The sequence below is a fragment of the Girardinichthys multiradiatus genome, chromosome 12 (genome assembly GCF_021462225.1).
Source record: "Girardinichthys multiradiatus isolate DD_20200921_A chromosome 12, DD_fGirMul_XY1, whole genome shotgun sequence".
Lineage (NCBI taxonomy): Eukaryota > Metazoa > Chordata > Actinopteri > Cyprinodontiformes > Goodeidae > Girardinichthys > Girardinichthys multiradiatus.
The window spans coordinates 50,246,798-50,267,481 of record NC_061805.1 but is presented as its reverse complement, the minus strand read 5'-3'; the positions used below and the strand labels follow the sequence as shown (position 1 = coordinate 50,267,481).

Here is a 20,684-nt window from a genome sequence, read left to right as displayed (position 1 = left end):
ATCGCTCCATCTGTTTCAGTTTGGAGCCTTATTTTAGTGGCTTGTATGCAGGGTTTTATTTTTGTTGGAATGTAGACAGACCAGCAAATCGTGAGCTTCGCTTTCTGCATCAACACTTTCTCCACCTTGATAGACCAGATTAATACCATGACCCCACAGACCACACTCAATGTGTCTATCCATCTCCTCCATCCTATGGGGTGCTGCTTGTAAAGGTCAGTCATCAGTCATTTTCTACCGCTTATTCCATAGTGGGTCACAGGGGAGCTGGTGTCTATCTCCAGCAGTCTATGGGCGAGAGGCGGGGTACACCCTGGACAGGTCGCCTGTCCATCGCAGGGCAACACACAAACAACCACACACACACACTCATTCATACACCTAAGGGCAATTTAGAGTTACCAATTAACCTAACAGGCATGTCTTTGGACTGTGGGAGGAAGCCGGAGTACCCGGTGAGAACTCACGCATGCACGGGGAGAACATGCAAACTCCATGCAGAAAGACCCCAGGCTGGGAATCAAAGCCAGGACCTTCTTGCTGCAAGGCAACAGTGCAACCAACAGCGCCACCGTGCAGCCCAAATCCAAAATTGACAGCAGTAATTTGGGTTATATAGCCTCTCATAGAAGAAAACAAAATGGGGGTTCATTTTTCAAAGTCACCATGTCTATCATACATTTATAAATGTCACAGTTCCAAAGTAAATATTTAATTAGAAAGTTAAATATTTAGTTTGTAAAACGAAGATAACTCGAAATTACTACAGTGCAGGCAGCACCTGAAAGCCTCACAGTTCCTGTGTTGCCCTTGAACGCAGCTCGTCGCTGTTTATTCAACAGCGGAAAGGTGACTTAGAGGAGAGAACAAGGTGAGTGGATTAACTTTTACTTGTAGATTAAATTACAGGCGGTTAATTCCTGAAGTCAAAGTCCTGGATAAACCGTGAAGCTTCTACAGCTTGTGTCATTGTGACCAGGCGGGTTAATGTTGCAGAAAAAATGGTGAAATATGTCTAAGAGGTCTTCAAGACACAGGAGCTAAATCTGAACCGTCAACAGGAAATCATTCCCGGTTTATTAAAGCCGAAACACGGCTCGTTATCAGGGTGACGGTTAGTTTTATAACACCGTGAAGATTTGATGGGCGGGGCTCCAAATCCAAGTTGATTGACACAGCTCTGGTCCAATAGGAGAGAGAGAGAAAAATATTTAAAGGTCCAGAGTACCTTTAACTTTTATTTCAGCTTTTGACTGGATTTAAAGGTGCATCTAAAAATATTAAATATCGTGGAAATTTTCATTTATCACAGTAACTCACGTATAGTTGCATTTTAAACAGAGTATTTGTGAATGTTTCCTTTATTTTGATGATTCTGGCTGTAGCGAATGGAAACTCAAATTTCAGTTTCTCATAAAAAAAACAAAAAACAATGAAAATGTTGAAGGCGTTTTGATACAGAAATGTTATGTTATGACATTTATGGGGAAGACTGTAGAATGGGAAGTTGAGTGAAAGGAAAAAGATTTTGAAGCAGTACTCATTAAAGAGCTTAACCTCTCGTAACCCAAGGCGTTTTTGTGAAGTTAGTGCTCAAAATTACATGGCCAAATGTAATTGAGTTTTTCTCAGCAATTACAAACTATTTAAATAAGCTCGGTGTTAAATTAAAGGTAACACTCTGGAGATTCAATCAGAAGTGTAAATATCACAGTAGCAGCTATTGTTTCAGAGATAATGAGGATGGCACACAGAAAAAAAATTAAGATTTTTTTTCGCTTGCCAGAATATTTCCTGCATTGCACAGTATATAAACCTTGTAGAAATATCACGAGGAAGACTACAAACTTTAGAAAACCCTAAATCCACTTGTGGACATTACCTGTGCAACGTTTCATGCAGCCGAGGTAAACTAAAGCAAAGTTACAGAGATTTTAGTAAAGACATTCGTGGGCGTTTTTCCTTTTGGAACCATATGGCACATTTCGGCACATAATAATAATAATAATCATCTTTATTGGTCATTGCACATGTACATTACAACAATATTTGTCCTCTGCATTTAACCCATCCCTTACAGGGAGCAGTGGGCTGCCATTGTGCGGCGCCCGGGGAGCATTCTGGGGCTAAGGGTCTTGTTCAGGGACCCAGAGTGGTAATCTGTGGGATATGAACCTGGCCCCTTGTGTCCCCTCTGGAACACAAACCTCCTGTTCTAACCACTAGGCCACCACTCCCCCTCGCTAAAAACAAAACAACCAATTTATTGACAACTAGGAATGAATGTACGTGTTTACAACACCTATGTTTACTGGGCAGGTGGGGGTGGGTGTGTCGGGGATAATTACAGATGCAAACATTTCAGTGCTATCTTCCACTGTGTGGCTTACAAATCCATTTATTACAGGACATCACGAAGCACTAGTATAAAAAGAAAATCAATCTTTAAACGTATTTCGCAATAAAACTAAAATTTAAAAAAAGCCTTTCAAGCAGCAGAACTACATAATCCAGCTCATCATTGACCTACCCGGGATAAATAAGCTCTTCGTCTTCAGATGAGGAATCCTCTGCACAGACTGCAGTACCGCAGTCCATTGTAATTAGGTCCAAAGCTTCAGCGACATGTAGAACTTTGTGTGGGAAGCCATTGTGTTTCAAAAACAAACACTCGAACAGGCGAAATGATAACCACATAAACAGCCAGAGGTAGGAAGGTCCGGTGCGTAACAGCTGTAGCGACTGCGCCTTGCGCTACACCGTGCTCAGTGTTTATACTGACAACCTACATTACGCACGACAATAACTCAAGTTTGGATTGGACGAATTGCACAAATGACCCCTCCTTTTCATCCTTAGAGCCAGTAGAGTAAAGTTATCTCAACGTCTGTCGCGTAAATCCTACCAATCAGGAAGCAGAGACCGAGACGTCCGGTGAATCCATTTTGTAGAGTGCGTTTACTTCCCGCATTTTTCTGATTCAACTGCTTGTAGTATTAACTGTGTTTGGTGTTTGTAGAAATGGTTCATATCAGCTTTTAGCCAAGAGTCTGATGTTTCAGAGGATACCACACATGTCTATGTTTAAGTAAGGAAAGTTGGAGCAATAAACAGAAGAAAACGAACTTGGAGCTTAAGAGGCTAAGGTAGATTCCCAAGATGTGTACAGTTTCTGGAGTTGGTACCTCATGAGCCACCACCCATGAACGCATCCAGTACAAGCACTACAACTGTCATAATCCTTGTTTTAATCCACTGCTGAATCAGACACATCAGAAGTGTCTTACCTGGGCTGAGGAGAAAAGGGACCTGACTGTTGTTCAGTGGTCCAAAGTCACCTTTTCAGATGAAAACCAGTTTTCCATTTCATTAGGAAATCAATGTCCCAGAGAAGAGTGGAAAGACACAGAATCCAAGTTGCTTGAGGTCTAGTCTGTCAGTGATGATTTGGGAAGCCTGCTGTTGGTCCACTGTGTTTTATCAGTTTCAAAGACAGTGCAGACATCTACCAAGAACATTTAGAGCACTTCCTGCTGATGTCCTCCATGCCACACTTCACCGATGCAGTAATTCATGCAATGGAGCCCTGTGCAATACTAAGTGCATCAGTGGTCCTGGTCCTCAGGATGTCATGTCCTTCAGGTTTCAGATGTGTCTCTGCTCCAGCACATGATTCACATACCTCCTCAGCTGCCATCAAGTGCTCCTGAAGCCTGTTAATCGCCCATTCCTTTAGGTCAGGTGTGTTGGAGCAGGGAAACATATAAAACATGCAGAACAGTGGGCCTGAGGACCCGGACTGAGAACCACTGCTGTATAGGGATATGGTTTTCAGTTTGTCCACATTTCTGTATTAAAAATATTCTTTATTGGTATGACGTCATCTTAAAATTTTCTAATGAACCAAATTCATCATTGAATCATTGAGAGGAACAGAGATAATATATCACTCCATGTGTGGAATGACTCTGTATAAGATGCAAGTTTTATATTTTGAACTGAATTACTAGACGGATGGTATCCTAATTTATTGAGATGTGGCTGCATATTTAATTCCACAAATGCCCATCAGCATTTAGTGTCCTCAAAGTTATTTAATATTACTGAATAGAAGAATAAAGTTGTTACCATGATTAGCACAGCCGATTTACATCTAATAGTAGGTTCTTTGTAATTACCAGATGACGAGCCTGCAGCTAAGCGCAAAGGAGGAGATGGTGGAGAAGTTTCTGGACACTGCAGCAAGAGGAGACTTGTCCCAGGTGTCCACCCTTCTGTCCCACGCCCCTTCACTTATCAATGAAACGGGATACAGTGGCTGGACGGCGCTGATGCTTGCAGCCCGTAACGGCCACCACCATGTGGTGGAGAAGCTGCTGTCGCTCGGGTAACATCCTCCTCCTACATCTTCAATAATGATGATTCCATGTTCAGATGATAAAGACTTTAGAGCAGTGAGATCTGTTTGTCTTCACCTGATGATAGTAGAAAAACGTGTTTAAATCTAAATTGACACATGCTTTGGACCAACAGGGCAGAAGTGAACAGGCTCAAAAACTAGAGACTGAAACATAAATTAAAACAAAAGCGATTTATTGTCCGAGTACGTACATGTTGATAGCAGTTACTTCTTCAGTTCAAGAACAAATTAACGTATAAAGTACTGTATAATTGAAGGTGCTAACTGTAAAAAGACCAATGAGATTCTCATGTTAAAACAAATCTAACTCCTTTTGTTTTTTGTTCTTTAGTTGTGACAAGTTCACCGTTAACAGTTCATCCCAGACTGCTTACGATATCGCCAAGTTCTGGGGTCACAGACATATCGCCAACCTGCTGAGCCGCTCAGTCGATGGCTGCAGACAAATCCTGCCAGCCGCCGATCTCAGCACACAGGAAAACTACTTTGGTAGAGAGACGCTGGACCGGCTGAGTAGAAAGAGAACTGACAAGGTATGGCTAGAGACCAAACAGAGCGACTCAGACACCATCTACCTCCTGTTCTCCAACCTCAGCCCCATGGTCAGCACGTCCCAGGAGGACAACAGTGAAGAGGTACTACCCTGGGAGCTATCATTGCTGGGGTTGTTTTCAGTTAAAGCTGCAGCTGCTATGCCAGCGGTTGTAGTTTCTCTAACACATGTGTCGATGAGGTGTCAAAATATGATGCCATATGGCACAGAAATTCACCTCTTTAATGATCTACTATATACTCCATCAACGGTTCATTATAGTAATACAAGTATTTTAAAAATGTTTTATTCCTTATCTGTTGAAATCAACTAAAATGAACTGGTCTTAGCTGATTCACCAAGCTAACACTAACAATAGCACGCTAAAGCAAACTTAACATACCTAACCTCTGATTTTCAGATTACCGTATTTTCCGCACTATAAGGCGCACCGGATTATAAGGCGCACCTTCAATGAATGGCCTATTTTAGAACTGTTTTCATATATAGGGCGCACCGGATTATAAGGCGCATAGAATAGAAGCTACTGCAGTCAAACGTTTGACTGGGGTTGCGTTATGCATCCACTAGATGGAGCTGTGCTAAAGAGAATGTCAACAAAACAGTCAGTCAAACTTTATTAATACACTACAAATCAGCGTTCTGATAACTCCATTCACTCCCATGGTAAGGTCTCCTCTACATAGAAGTCTATTGAATAGAGCCAACCGCACGTTAGGAATGCATTGGAGTCTATAAAGTTGAAGTTGAAATCAAACATTAGTTAAAACTTGAAAGGGAACTTTTCCCTGATTCAGTAAACACGTAAAAGAAACAGTTTGATGCACTAAATCAAACGTTAGTACATTCACAATATAGTAACGTTAACTGTTGAATTCTCTCGCTGCTGCTCTATTCCCATGTTCAACTGCGTAGCTGACAGCCTTGAGTTTGAACTCAGCATCGTAAGCGTGTCTCTTGAAAGGTGCAATTTTGGGGTCGTTATACACACACAAGTGGTGTTGGACTAGGAGTAAGCACAGTACAGGTGTTTACCGCTATTACTTCGGCGACACCCCTGACTACGGTAGCCGTAATGCTGCAAGCGGTGCGGCTTTGTAGTTTACCAGTCGTACTGAAACATTTTGACAGAGCGCCGTGTACAACCAGTATGGATCAACCAATTAACCAATTGATCCATATATAAGGCGCTCCGTATTACAAGGCGCACTGTCATTTTTTGAGAAAATTAATGGTTTTTAAGTGCGCCTTATAGTGCAGAAAATACTGTATTTGTATTGCTGGAAGTTATAAGGTTAATGCTAACAAAGCTGGCCACAGCTAGCTACTGGAATTTTAAGATTCCTTGAAAACATCCAAGAACAATAATTCCCGAATTGTTCCCCTTTTCCTCAACTGGGGGAACCTCAGAAATAATAACATAAGAAAAAAGAACATATTTACAACAATTTAACCAGGATCTAAAAAGCTATTACTAATGCTAGCTAATTGGCAGCATTTGTTAGCTTTTCTTCGGGTTTGGGGCAGCATAAAGTCAAGGCAAGAAATGTTTGAGAAAGTAGGCCACTGTCACTTTGTATTAAACAACTCAAAGCTGCAGTGCCTGGTCGGTGGCGGACTGTTTAGGGTGTGATGTCCAGCATGCATTTTCAATCCTCTTTTACCCCCAAGTGTCAAAACGTTTGATAAAACATTCTGGCTTCAGTCCATTAATCTGCTCAAAGTCTGTTCAGATGCCAGTTGATGTGATGCACTACTGTGCTCCGAGAGTTAGCAGGCTACCGCTAACATAGCATGCTAACATCCACAATTGTAGTGACATATGAGATAATTAGCTAAGCTGCTAATGAAACCATATTTAAAACTAATAATACTGACTCTACAGAGGCTACTGCTAACATTAGCTTGCAGACTGCAGTGTTAGCAGTCCCGAAACTTAGCATGGAAACACTAATGTCCACAGCTAATTATTTTAGCATTCAGACCTTTTGAAAATGTTTAAGCATAACAGAATTCCACCTGGGTTTTGTCTTCCTTTGCATTACCTGTGCGATTGCAAATATTTCTTCAGTAAATGGCCGCTGCAACCAAATTAAAATATGTGTAAATAGCTACTGCTAACACTAGCAAGCCCCAGTGTTAGCAACTATAGAAGTTAGCTTGCTAAAGCTAATTTTCAAAGCTAAATGTCAGTCAGTCAGTCATTTTCTACCGCTTATTCCATAGTGGGTCGCGGGGAAGCTGGTGCCTATCTCCAGCAGTCTATGGGCGAGAGGCCGGAGTGTATTTAAACAAAAACATTCCTCTGTTATTCACCTCAGATGTAACGTAGGTGTGCTTTCTCAAGTTTCTCAAGTTTGTTCAGGCAACATGGAAGTGTGAATACTGCAGATAATTATGAAGTACAACTTAATTAGTATTTAAATCAGGTTGCTGGACAATTTGGGTCAATTAAATCTCTGTGTAGTATACATGAAGAGTGAGTAGGTCAGTATTTTGCAGACAGATTAGATTAAGATTTTGAAACCAACATGTTAAGATTAATTTCATTAGTCCAGAATTACCACAAGGCTATCATTTTACCTTTATTTACTCTACCTGTAGCAGGGGGACATCAAGCTGTGCCGGTTCAGGTATGAGGATGTTAGGGACCTCCTGCAGAAAGCTTCAACAGTGATGATCTTCCTTGGAATGGAGAAGATGAAGAATCCTTCCTCTTCCACCTCTTCTCAGACAGTAGAGAGTATATCTGAGCCTCCAGTTTGGTTTGCCATTAACACAGATGAAGATGCTGCTGCGCTCCTTAAACGCTGCAGAGGAAAGAACTGTTTATTCCCAAGATCTCCAAACAGAGACCTCCTGAAACTCAATGAGGAAGAGGCAGGTGAGGAACATGCAGTGTTTTGCTTTTTCCTGCTTAAGTTTTACCTGAACAATGATGCTTCCCTCTCTGTGAACCCAAGGCATCGTTGCACAGGCCCGATCTGTGCTGGCCTGGCACAACCGCTACAGTTTCTGCCCGACATGTGGTAGCAGCACCCATCTGGAGGAGGGTGGATACAAGAGAAGCTGTTTGAACTCTGAATGCAGGAGCCTGAAGGGTGTCCATAACACATGCTATCCAAGAGTTGGTATGAATCTGCACTTACGCCAACCTCTCTGAGTAGCACAGAGCACCCCATATGCTCTGTGCCAAAAGTCAAATATCAACATCAACATTAATCTTTTAATACTCCAAAGAAAAAGCAAGACGACAGCAGGATTAAAAGGAATGCCCCAAAATATTAAGTTCTCATGTACTTTCCATTTTTCTTGTTGGTTATAACGAATATGGTAAAGATTACATATACAAATTAATTAGAGCAGGACCATGTACAGACCCCTGTGGAACTCCATAAGCAAGTGAGACCAAGAAGAACCAGAATTACATGTTGATGGTAACCCCACCCCTGTATTAACCTGACATTTATTGTGTACAATTTCAAGATAAAAACTAAGAAATCTGTCAGAGGGGAAAAATAAAAAAGCTGCACCAACTGGTTGCATAAGTGGACACATCCTTAAACCTCTTCTGTCCACAGCCCTCTCCTTGTTGCCCTTATATTTTCTGTCCAAATTAGCTCTGCATTCTGTCCAAGCTATTACAAAACTTTAATTTTCAAACCCTAAGCAGTCAGCTCAATTTCTAAATTGGGTAATTTGAAAATCTCTTTTTTACCACTAGAGAGGTGGCTTGAACACCAACAAAAGGTGGCTAAATCAGTTTATGGCCTCATTCCTCTGGAATTTTGTGATTCATGCATCTGATCTTCGGCTTAAATAGTCCGTTTGGTAAAAGCTTTGGGTCACACCACCAAATCAATTAATTCTGGTGTTCCAATCACTTCCATGGCTGGATGTTTCTAATGTGTGGTGTGGAGAAACTTGACTGAACAGAGTCCTGACCTCAACCTTCTTCAACACCTTTGGGATGAATTAGAGCAGAGGCTGCAACTCTGGTTTTCTCATCTAACTATGAACACACTCCTAAACCTTGAGGAAGATGTTTGCAGAATAGTTAAAGTTGCTATTGCTGGCAACAATGGGTCCATTAACACATTGGACCTTTATAGATTAAGAATAGGATGTCATCAAAGTTTATATTCATGTAAAAGTAGGAAGACAAATACTTTTTCCAATAAAGTATACCTTAAAAGTTCTCACAGTTTAAGTTCTTAATGTGTTCACAGCAGGAAACTAATTACAGATCGTCCTGCTGCTTTTAAAGTAACAGACTCTGGAGTTATCTTAAACCTAAACTAGCAATAATTGTCTTTGTTTGGCCTTTAAAAAAACATCTAATAATTTTGAGCAGACATGATCAGTAATGGTGACAGGGTGTTATGTTGATTGATGTTTTCAGACCCAGTAGTCATCATGTTGGTGATCCACCCTGATGAAAACCAGTGTTTACTGGGAAGGAAGAAGGTTTTTCCTGCAGGGATGTTTTCCTGTTTAGCTGGGTTCGTCGAGCCTGGTGAGATGGTAGCACACAGACAGCACAACTTCTCTGAAACTGCAACCATAAACAGTCGTAGCTCTGAGCGTATTTCCCTTCGCTGCAGGGGAGACAATGGAGGAGGCGGTGAGGAGGGAGGTGGAGGAGGAGAGCGGCGTGAAGGTCGGCCCGGTTCAGTATGTCTCCTGCCAGCCCTGGCCCATGCCCTCCAACCTCATGATCGGCTGCCTCGCTGTCGCCATATCCACCGACATTAAAGTGGACGAGAATGAGATCGAGGAGGCTCGGTGGTTTCCACGGCAACAGGTCAACAGTTAATCCTAAAGATGTTAGAGACGTTCTGCTAACTGCACAGTTAGACTGCATCTATCATAAAGCACTGTCTTTTTTTGGGTCAGAACTCCTTTAAAATTACCCAGTTTTAAATCCAGTTCTGTAAAATTTCTAAGATAAAAATCATTTATGCTGCTGTGAAAAGCTATTTGACTTCTTACAGATTTTCTTCTGTTTCTGCTTTGTTGTTACACTTAATTGAGATTTTCAAACTACTTTTAATATCAGAAGAAGTTAAGATGATTAAAAACAAAAAGCAGTTTTCTAAAGATGGCAGCATTTATCGAAGTTAGAAAAATTATCCATACTAAGTTGGTCCTGCGTGAAAAAATAATTATACCCTCAACCCAATAACTGGTTGTGCCACCATTGGCAGCAGCAGCTGAGTCTTTGAAATTAGCCTTTTACTGTGGAGGAATCTGACCCACTCTGCTCTGCAGAATTGCTTTAATTCAGCCACACTGGAGGGTTTTTCAGCAAAAACTGCCTGTTTAAGGTTACCGCACACCATCTCAATTGGAATAAAGTCCGAACTTTATTCCAATTATTTTGGACGATTCACCTCAGATTAGCTTCATTGTCAGAGGGTTCAGGTGAGTTGATCTTCCTCATCCAACATCAGAATCAGACCTTGAACTGCTGCAGACAGAAGGTCCAGAAACCAGTTGGATGCTTACAAAAAGCAGGTTGTTCTCATGGATGACAGTTTTTCCAGTTAAAAAGGAGCTGGGTCCAGATAACAAGGAGGAGCTTGTTATCTGGACCCAGGATTAGAAATGAGCAGAAGAGAGGAACAGCTAAGGTTGGGCGGTTTGCAGAGAAACTTGGAGAAGCAAGGTGGAGATGGTTTGGACATGTTTTATTAAGAGATAGTAGAAACATTGGAACTAGGATGTTGAAGATGGAGCTGCCAGGCAGGGGCAAAAAAGGAAGACCCCAAAGACTATGGACAGTGAAGGAGGACATGGAGATGGTTGGTGTAACAGCTGAAGAGGATACGGTGAGACGGAGGCAGCTGATCTGTTGTGGAGACCTCGGAGGGGATCAGCCAAGAGAAGAAGAATGGAGGAGGAAAAGACAAAGACTATAGTGAAGGATCATGTATGTAGTGAAGGAAGATCTAGGGGAAGATAGGGTGGAAGCAGATGGTCTGCTGTGATGCCCCCTAAAGGTAGAAGCTGAAACAAACAGTATTTTAAAGATATTCCCAACTCTTAGCTGGTTTCCTGGTTTTTCCTCCTCACATCCTGTATTTGAATAAATGTTTTTGGAAACTTGTGTAAAATAGAAAAATGTAGTGAATTAAAACTAATAAATTATTGGGCTGGGATGGGTGAATATTTGTGTTTAATGTCAAGGAGACAATCAGACGTGCCTCTCTAAAAAACCTGAACTGATTTTTATCGAAGATATTTGTTATGAAAACACAAAACTGAGTTTTTATTTTCTGTTTTTAGGTGATTGATTCTTTATTCAGAGGAGCTCGATCAGCCTTTATCTTTCCTCCCAGACAGACAATCGCCCATCAACTGATCAGACACTGGATCTGCATGAACTCCAACCTCTGATATGAAACCTTCAGATCTCCTGCTCAGCTGAAGCAAACGTTAGATGGACAGATGATGTAAAAGAACACACCGGCTGCAGGGATCTACAGATTGATTCTTCACATGTTGCTTTAGGTTTACTTTTTATTTCCTGGGAAATGAAAACGTTGAATCAAATGTTTGCATGAAGCTGCGACACAAAGAGCAATCACAGAGTAGGAAACCTGGTGGCAATTTTTTGAAATTGGAGAAAAACAGATCATCGTCATCAGCAAAGCAAAGCAGTTGTACAAGTGGAGTTTCATAAAACTGGTAAATAACAATTTTACAAAAATGTTTATTCAATTATTTGATTATGGTCCTGCATTTAAATCAGTTATTCAGGAATCCCTCAGTTTTAAGTTAGTAGAAGAACTCAATCCCTGTTAGGTATTATTTAATCAACGCAGAAGTAAGGAACGACACAGAGTCAGTTTTACTTGCGGCAAGGGTAGCTGTGCACTACAGACTACGAAGTATTAGCCCCCTCTCTCTTTATTTATACATGCTGGTTCACACACAGTTCAAACAACATTCAGGGTAGGTGTGTGTGTGTGTGTGGGGTCAGAAAGGTTAGGGTTCATTTGTCTTGATTATAAACAAACAGAGGAAGTGGGGACCTGGTGAATAGCCCCCAGATGCTGCTAATAAAAGAATAAAAGCATAACTCATTCTTGTGACCATCTCCCTTCCTGTAACATGTAAGGAAGGAAAAGCACTTACATGAATGATAAACAATACAAAAGTCATAAAAACCCTAACAATCCCAAATTCAAAAATAAAAGAATAAAAACCTAATTACCTTGGGGTTTGGGTTCAGCAGCCACTGGCCGGCTGTGCTTCTTCGAGGGCTGGAGACGAGGGGAAAGAAGTACGACTTGTATCTGCAAAAAAATGTCATTTATATACGTCAGAATCTGAACGCAGCACGAACAACTTCAACTGCTTGGAGAAAACTTTTTAAATTATTTCTATATATTTCTATATTGTTCCACTTTGCAAACAAAACAAGGATGCACAGGGACCGTTTATTTTACTTTGTGCTATCAGAACATGATCATTAAAAACAGCCTGTTTGTGCCCATCAAGTTCTGAAGTCACAGGAAATCCTGAGGAAGGCTGAATTATCTTATCTGCTTCACATCTGAACATCCTTCTTTTTTTTTTTTTTTTGAAAGGTTATTCACAACAGCTTCAGTCCAGTCAAGTTTCCACTGTGCTGCATGTTTTAGATGTTTCTGCAGTTCGGCACTCCTGAATTGAATAAATGGCTCATTAGCAGACATCTGCAGAACTTGATGGCATGCTGAGGAGTTCATTCAATCATTTGTGTCAGCTGTAATGGAGCAGATGCACATCTAAATCATGCTGGAACCAGGCCCTTCTGAGGACCAGAACCAGAAACCACTGCATTAAGAATAGTTTAGCATGAAGGAAGCCTGAACTTTGCTGGAAACTGTTTATAAAGATGTTTAGGATCCTAAATATGAATAAATGTTAATATTACATCTGAACTGCATTGCAGCCTGTTGAACAAGTAGTTTTTTATTTAGCTGGCTGTAGAGGAGCTGGGATGAGAGTCTGGTTCTAAACCAGTTAAAGGTGGACTTCTCCCTTTATGTTGGTAGTAAGTTTCTGCCTCAAGCCGAGGAGTTCAAGGATCTTGCTGTTGTTTCTACAGGTGATGGTAGGATAAAGCAAGAGGTGGTTAGATGGATCACAGTTTCATCACCACTGATGAGGGTGTTGCTACGGTCTGTTGTGGTGAAGAAGGATTCGAGGTGAATGGTGAGGTTCTGGATTTACAGTACTGGTCCATGTACATTCTGATGCCATGGCCATGAGATATGATTGATACCAGAAAGAATGAGATCCTGGATACAAGTGGCTGTAAAGAGCTTCCTCCATAGGATGACAGGACTCTGCCTTAGAGATCCTGGAGGGAGCACAGGGAGCCAGCTGAGGTCCAATCATCTAATCAGGAGGCCTCCTGATATCCCTGCTTTTGAATTTTCCAGGAGTCCAACTGGGAATAGACCCTGGGGCAGACCAAGAATTCCCTGAATGGATAATACAGGTCCTTCTCAAAATATTAGCATATTGTGATAAAGTTCATTATTTTCCATAATGTCATGATGAAAATTTAACATTCATATATTTTAGATTCATTGCACACTAACTGAAATATTTCAGGTCTTTTATTGTCTTAATACGGATGATTTTGGCATACAGCTCTTGAAAACCCAAAATTCCTATCTCACAAAATTAGCATATCATTAAAAGGGTCTCTAAACGAGCTATGAACCTAATCATCTGAATCAACGAGTTAACTCTAAACACCTGCAAAAGATTCCTGAGGCCTTTAAAACTCCCAGTCCGGTTCATCACTCAAAACCCCAATCATGGGTAAGACTGCCGACCTGACTGCTGTCCAGAAGGCCACTATTGACACCCTCAAGCAAGAGGGTAAGACACAGAAAGAAATTTCTGAACGAATAGGCTGTTCCCAGAGTGCTGTATCAAGGCACCTCAGTGGGAAGTCTGTGGGAAGGAAAAAGTGTGGCAGAAAACGCTGCACAACAAGAAGAGGTGACCGGACCCTGAGGAAGATTGTGGAGAAGGGCCGATTCCAGACCTTGGGGGACCTGCGGAAGCAGTGGACTGAGTCTGGAGTAGAAACATCCAGAGCCACCGTGCACAGGTGTGTGCAGGAAATGGGCTACAGGTGCCGCATTCCCCAGGTCAAGCCACTTTTGAACCAGAAACAGCGGCAGAAGCGCCTGACCTGGGCTACAGAGAAGCAGCACTGGACTGTTGCTCAGTGGTCCAAAGTACTTTTTTCGGATGAAAGTAAATTCTGCATGTCATTCGGAAATCAAGGTGCCAGAGTCTGGAGGAAGACTGGGGAGAAGGAAATGCCAAAATGCCAGAAGTCCAGTGTCAAGTACCCACAGTCAGTGATGGTCTGGGGTGCTGTGTCAGCTGCTGGTGTTGGTCCACTGTGTTTTATCAAGGGCAGGGTCAATGCAGCTAGCTATCAGGAGATTTTGGAGCACTTCATGCTTCCATCTGCTGAAAAGCTTTATGGAGATGAAGATTTCATTTTTCAGCACGACCTGGCACCTGCTCACAGTGCCAAAACCACTGGTAAATGGTTTACTGACCATGGAATCACTGTGCTCAATTGGCCTGCCAACTCTCCTGACCTGAACCCCATAGAGAATCTGTGGGATATTGTGAAGAGAACGTTGAGAGACTCAAGACCCAACACTCTGGATGAGCTAAAGGCCGCTATCGAAGCATCCTGGGCCTCCATAAGACCTCAGCAGTGCCACAGGCTGATTGCCTCCATGCCACGCCGCATTGAAGCAGTCATTTCTGCAAAAGGATTCCCGACCAAGTATTGAGTGCATAACTGTACATGATTATTTGAAGGTTGACGTTTTTTGTATTAAAAACACTTTTCTTTTATTGGTCAGATGAAATATGCTAATTTTGTGAGATAGGAATTTTGGGTTTTCATGAGCTGTATGCCACAATCATCCGTATTAAGACAATAAAAGACCTGAAATATTTCAGTTAGTGTGCATTGAATCTAAAATATATGAATGTTAAATTTTCATTATTACATTATGGAAAATAATGAACTTTATCACAATATGCTAATATTGAGAAGGACCTGTATATTCCTTGACTGAGAACACCTTGGGCTCCACTAAGGAGGAGCTGGACTGAATGAATCGATCAATGGATAGATTCTCCTCTGTGTGGGAAGTTGGTTTGCTCAGATTTAGCTTGCATCAATAATGTAGCCCCCAGTGTGTAGTCTGGTTTTCAGCAGCAGAAGACAACTAGACTCTGAGACATTGAGACCACATCATAACCTCAGACATTCTGAAAAGCAAGACAGTTTTAATAACTTAATAGAAGGTTAAAATTCAATAACTGTGAAGAACTCACAGGGAAGGGGTTGGATCTTTGTAAATGGGTCAAACTTGCATCCTTCAAGTAAGTTGAAAAGTTGGCCTGATGTGATTTTGTACAAAATACATCTGCTCTCAAAAACCAATTAGGAGGTAATTCAATAATAGTTTGAAGTCTTGTGGAAAAGTAAGAGGTGTTTCTGAACGGGTAATTTTGACCTTTGAGGAATGTGTTTTAGCTCCCACTCACTCACCCTCATGACCAAGAACAGCAGTGTTTAGATACAGGGGTTGGACAATGAAACTGAAACACCTGGTTTTAGACCACAATAATTTATTGGTATGGTGTAGGGCCTCCTTTTGTGGCCAATACAGCATCAATTTGTCTTGGGAATGACAGATACAAGTCCTGCACAGTGGTCAGAGGGATTTTAAGCCATTCTTCTTGCAGGATAGTGGCCAGGTCACTACGTGATACTGGTGGAGGAAAACGTTTCCTGACTCGCTCCTCCAAAACACCCCATAGTGGCTCAATAATATTTAGATCTGGTGACTGTGCAGGCCATGGGAGATGTTCAACTTCACTTTCATGTTCATCAAACCAATCTTTCACCAGTCTTGCTGTGTGTATTGGTGCATTGTCATCCTGATACACGGCACCGCCTTCAGGATACAATGTTTGAACCATTGGATGCACATGGTCCTCAAGAATGGTTCGGTAGTCCTTGGCAGTGACGGGCCCATCTAGTACAAGTATTCGGCCAAGGGAATGCCATGATATGGCAGCCCAAACCATCACTGATCCACCCCCATGCTTCACTCTGGGCATGCAACAGTCTGGGTGGTACGCTTCTTTGAGGCTTCTCCACAACAGTAAAGGTGGACTCATCAGAAAACAATACATGTTTCACATTGTCCACAGCCCAAGATTTGCGCTCCTTGCACCATTGAAACCGATGTTTGGCATTGGCATGAGTGACCAAAGGTTTGGCTATAGTAGCCCGGCCGTGTATATTGACCCTGTGGAGCTCCCGGCGGACAGTTCTGGTGGAAACAGGAGAGTTGAGGTGCACATTTAAATCTGCCGTGATTTGGGCAGCTGTGGTTTTATGTTTTTTAGATACAATCCGGGTTAGCAACCGAACATCCCTTTCAGACAGCTTCCTCTTGCGTCCACAGTTAATCCTGTTGGATGTGGTTCATCCTTCTTGGTGGTATGCTGACATTACCCTGGATACCGTGGCTCTTGATACGTCACAAAGACTTGCTGTCTTAGATAATCAATCTAATTATGACAAATAAAGTCAGAGTTCTAGGTGATAGGTGTTATGTCAGATCATTCCCTCTAAATAATGAGGAACGAGGAAGATACTCAGAGAGAGATGGAGAAACAACAGAGACGGAGGCTATGGTGCAACTGAACCCAGGATTGCAGGAGAATTGGACAACATGAACAGAACGGATGTTCTGGGCATGTCCCCAAGAAGGGACAGAGCTGGTTGGCAGGACCATTCCTGTTCTTTGTTTGGTGACTTGTTCTATGTCCAAGGTCACAAAGGTAACTGTGCAAGATGGAGGAAGGATGGGCTCATGTGAGCATTTTACATACCATGTCAGCATACCACCTTCTTGGTGGTATGCTGACATTACCCTGGATGGCTCTTGATACATCACAAAGACTTGCTGTCTAGGTCACAGATGCGCCAGCAAGACGTGCACCAACAATTTGTCCTCTTTTGAACTCTGGTATGTCACCCATAATGTTGTGTGCATTTCAATATTTTGAGCAAAACTGTGCTCTTACCCTGCTAATTGAACCTTCACACTCTGCTCTTACTGGTGCAATGTCCAATCAATGAAGACCGGCTACCAGGCTGGTCCAGTTTAGCCATGAAACCTCCCACACTAAAATGACAGGTGTTTCAGTTTCAGTGTTCAACGCCTGTATGTTCTGAGCTGCTGATGGAAGAAGGTTCTCATTATTTAGAGGGAATGATCTGATGTAACACCTATCACCTAGAACTCTGACTTTATTTGTGGTAATTAGATTGATTTATTTTGTTTCACATAAACATGCCTGCAGCAAGAGGATTATGTTAGTGCATGAGTCAACTCCTTGTAATGATTGAAATTCCTCGAAATACAGGGTGGGGAGGAGTAGCAATCATCTTTCTGTCAGATTTTTTAATTAAACCCAAGCCAATTTATAACAACAATTCTTTTCAATATCTAACCCTTAGTTCTCCTCATCCAAACTGCCAAGCAGTTAAACCACTTCTGTTTGTTGTTTCGTAGTGTCCACCAGGCTGGTATTCTCAGGCAATGTCCTGTGCCAGCTGCGACCGGATATGAGGTGAAAATCCGGCCAATCAGATCAATCAGAAGAGTTTCTGCCCCCAACTGACAAATACGCCACTAAACAGAGCGAGAGAGCAGAATATTTCTGTGAGAACAGATGGGTGCAGGGGGCGTGTTTTACTGCTCGCCGTGCTGCGTTCAAAGGCTCTTGAATAAAGGTGGACGCCCGCGATCAGAGCTATGCGCTGAATGAAAGATGCGCCGTTGTGATTGCTTAATACGCTCCTCTGATTTTTGGCAGGGATGTGACGCCATACAAAATAAATCAATCTGATTGACACAAATCTGATTTATACACAGTCTTCCCGTATCTCTGTAGCCCTTTTCTCTCGTCTGCTGGCGTGACAGGTTAGAATCTGCAATATTACTTCTTAGGAACTTTGACTACAGACAGAAAAAAATGTTTGTAACCCTGAAAAAAAGCCAGGAAAGGATTTTACAAGACCTTCGGATGAAAGGTGATCGTTTGGACCTACCAGGATGAGATGCTTCTTTCTTAGGACATCCGTCACCTAGAAATCTGTGATATCCAGGAGGTTCCTCTCCACACATCTCTGAGAAAAGGAATCATAAACACATGATGAAGACTCAACCTAAAAGCTGCTAATCACATTTTATTTCAGCTTTTTAGCAAAATTTGAATTGTTTAGTTTTCTGTTCAGTTTAACATCATTGAAAAGAGATTAATAAAGTTTTTTATGTTTGCTGTAATCTTACATTTGTGGTCATTATGCTTACCTTTTTAGTCGCTTGGGTTGTTATATTACTTTCATTGTTTTTCTAGCTGTATTGAAATCCTAATAACTCTTTGCTTCTTTTTGGTGGACCTGTTTATGTTGCATATTTTTTGGGACTGCATTTTTTTTTTTTTTTTTTGATTAAATAAAAACTGTTATAGTTGGCAGTTAGAGGAATAACTCCATCCCAAACTCAGAAATGAAAGAATGAAAAGGTTTGGTTTCAGCAGCCACTGGTCAGTTGTGCTTCTTTGAGGGCTGGGGACGGGGGAAAGATTCAGGACTTGTACAGTGGGGAGAACCAGTACTTGATACGCTGTCAGTTTTGCAGGTTTTCCCACTTCTAAAGCATGTAGAAGTCTTGAATTTTTTATCATAGCTACTCTTCAACTGTGAGTGACGGAATCTAAAACAAAAATCCAGAAAATCACATTGTGTGATTTTTAAGTAATTAATTTGCATTTTATTGCATGACATCAGTCTTTGATCACCTACCAACCAGTAAGAATCCCAGCTCTCTCAGGCCTGTTAGTTTTTCTTTAAGAAGCCCTCCTGTTTTCCACTCATTACCTGTATTAACTACACCTGTTTGAACTCGTTATCTGTATAAAAGACACCCGTCCACACACTCAATCAAACAAACTCCAACCTCTCCACAATGGCCAAGACCAGAGAGCTGTGTGAGGACATTTGGGGTAAAATAGTAGACCTGCAGAAGGCTGGGATGGGCTACAGGAAAATAGCTGAGCAGCTTGGTGAGAAGGTAACAACTGTTGGAGCAATTACTAGAAAATGGAAGAACTTCAAGATGACCATCAATCTCGCTCAATCTGGGGTTCCATGCAAGATCTCACCTCGTGGAGCATCAGTGATCATGAGGAAGGTGAGGGATCAGCCCAGAACTACACAGCAGGACCCAGTCACTGACCTGAAGAGAGCTGGGACCACAGTCTCAAAGAAGACCATTAGTAACACACTACGCCGCCATGGATTCATATCCTGCAGCTAGGTCCCCCTGCTCAAGTCAGTGCATGTCCAGGCCCGTCTGATGTTTGCTAATGACCATCTGGAGGATCCAGAGGAGGAATGGGAGAAAGTCATGTGGTCTGATGAGACAAAAATAGAGCTTTTTGGTCTAAACTGCATTCGCCATGTTTGGAGAAAGAAGAAGGATGAGGACAGCTCCAAGAACACCATACTTACCGTGAAGCATGGAGGTGGAAACATCATTCTTTGGAGATGCTTTTCTGCAAAGAGGACAGGACGACTGCACTGTATTGAGGGGAGGATGGATGGGGCCATGTATCAGGAGATCAACAACCTCCGTCCCTCAGTAAGGGCATTGAAGATGGGTCATGGCTGGGTCTTCCAGCATGGCAACGACCCGAAGCACAAGGCCATGGCAATCCAAACTTGTTAGGAGAAAGTCCAACTCTCTTAAAAAGATCCCTGCAGTCTCTGAATAAATCAAAAACTGTCAATCGTCCAATTTGGCAGGGGAGAAGAAGATGAGATGAAATGGTCACTGGCCACTTGAGTTTATCCAGAACCTCTGGGTTACCTCTGTTATTTTTTTTCTCTCATGTTTCTGGGAACAGATCTTCATGTTGGCTTTGCTCCTAGACAGCTCAGGTGTGAACTTGCTTCTGGGATTTATGCACAGTCTTCCCACATGTCTGTAGCCCTTTTCTCTCGTCTGCTGGCGTGACAAGTTAGAATCTGCAATCTTACTTCTTAGGAACTTTGACTACAGACAGAAAAAAACTTTTGTAAACCTGAAAACGAGCCAGGAAAGGATTTTATAGTTTAGGATGTCTTCCAGCACAAACAGCTTTTACATGGAGGTTTAATTTTTTCCATGGTAAATGATGCTCATTGGCTGAGTTCTTGAATTTTTCTTTGCGAGTTTAGTCTGATATTGCAGACTGAAGCTGAATTTGTAGAAAACAAAAACGTAGTAGCGTCTCACATTTAGCACAAAGCTTTGCCTTTGAATTCTCATTTCTGAGTGTAACTCGCATCTTTAATCTGTATACTAGCGAAGACGCTGCTTATCCTGAGACACACTCAACAGTGTACAGGTATCTAACCTGGAAAACTACAGCAGTCACCACCAAAATAAAAGCAAGTCTAACAGTACCAAGAGCTTTTATGCATGATGAATAATTAATTCCTAACATTGCCTTTGTTTGTATGGCAATGGGAGGATCTATTTTTTTATAAGCAGTCTGAGGAGATGACTGTTTGGTAAACTGGCATCTGAAGGTGTTCCCATT

The 20,684-nt window shown here is 41.9% G+C and overlaps 1 protein-coding gene across 1 annotated transcript; it reads left to right on the top strand.

The window, feature by feature from the left end:
- The first annotated feature begins 765 nt into the window (after window positions 1-765).
- On the top strand, window positions 766-11,685 carry nudt12 (nudix (nucleoside diphosphate linked moiety X)-type motif 12). Its single transcript, XM_047380502.1, has 8 exons — window positions 766-871; window positions 4,182-4,387; window positions 4,752-5,055; window positions 7,578-7,857; window positions 7,937-8,104; window positions 9,376-9,489; window positions 9,578-9,777; window positions 11,262-11,685. Exons 2-8 carry the CDS (start codon window positions 4,182-4,184, stop codon window positions 11,370-11,372), a joined length of 1,383 nt encoding a protein of 460 aa, XP_047236458.1. The 5' UTR covers window positions 766-871; the 3' UTR covers window positions 11,373-11,685.
- Window positions 11,686-20,684: the final 8,999 nt, after the last annotated feature.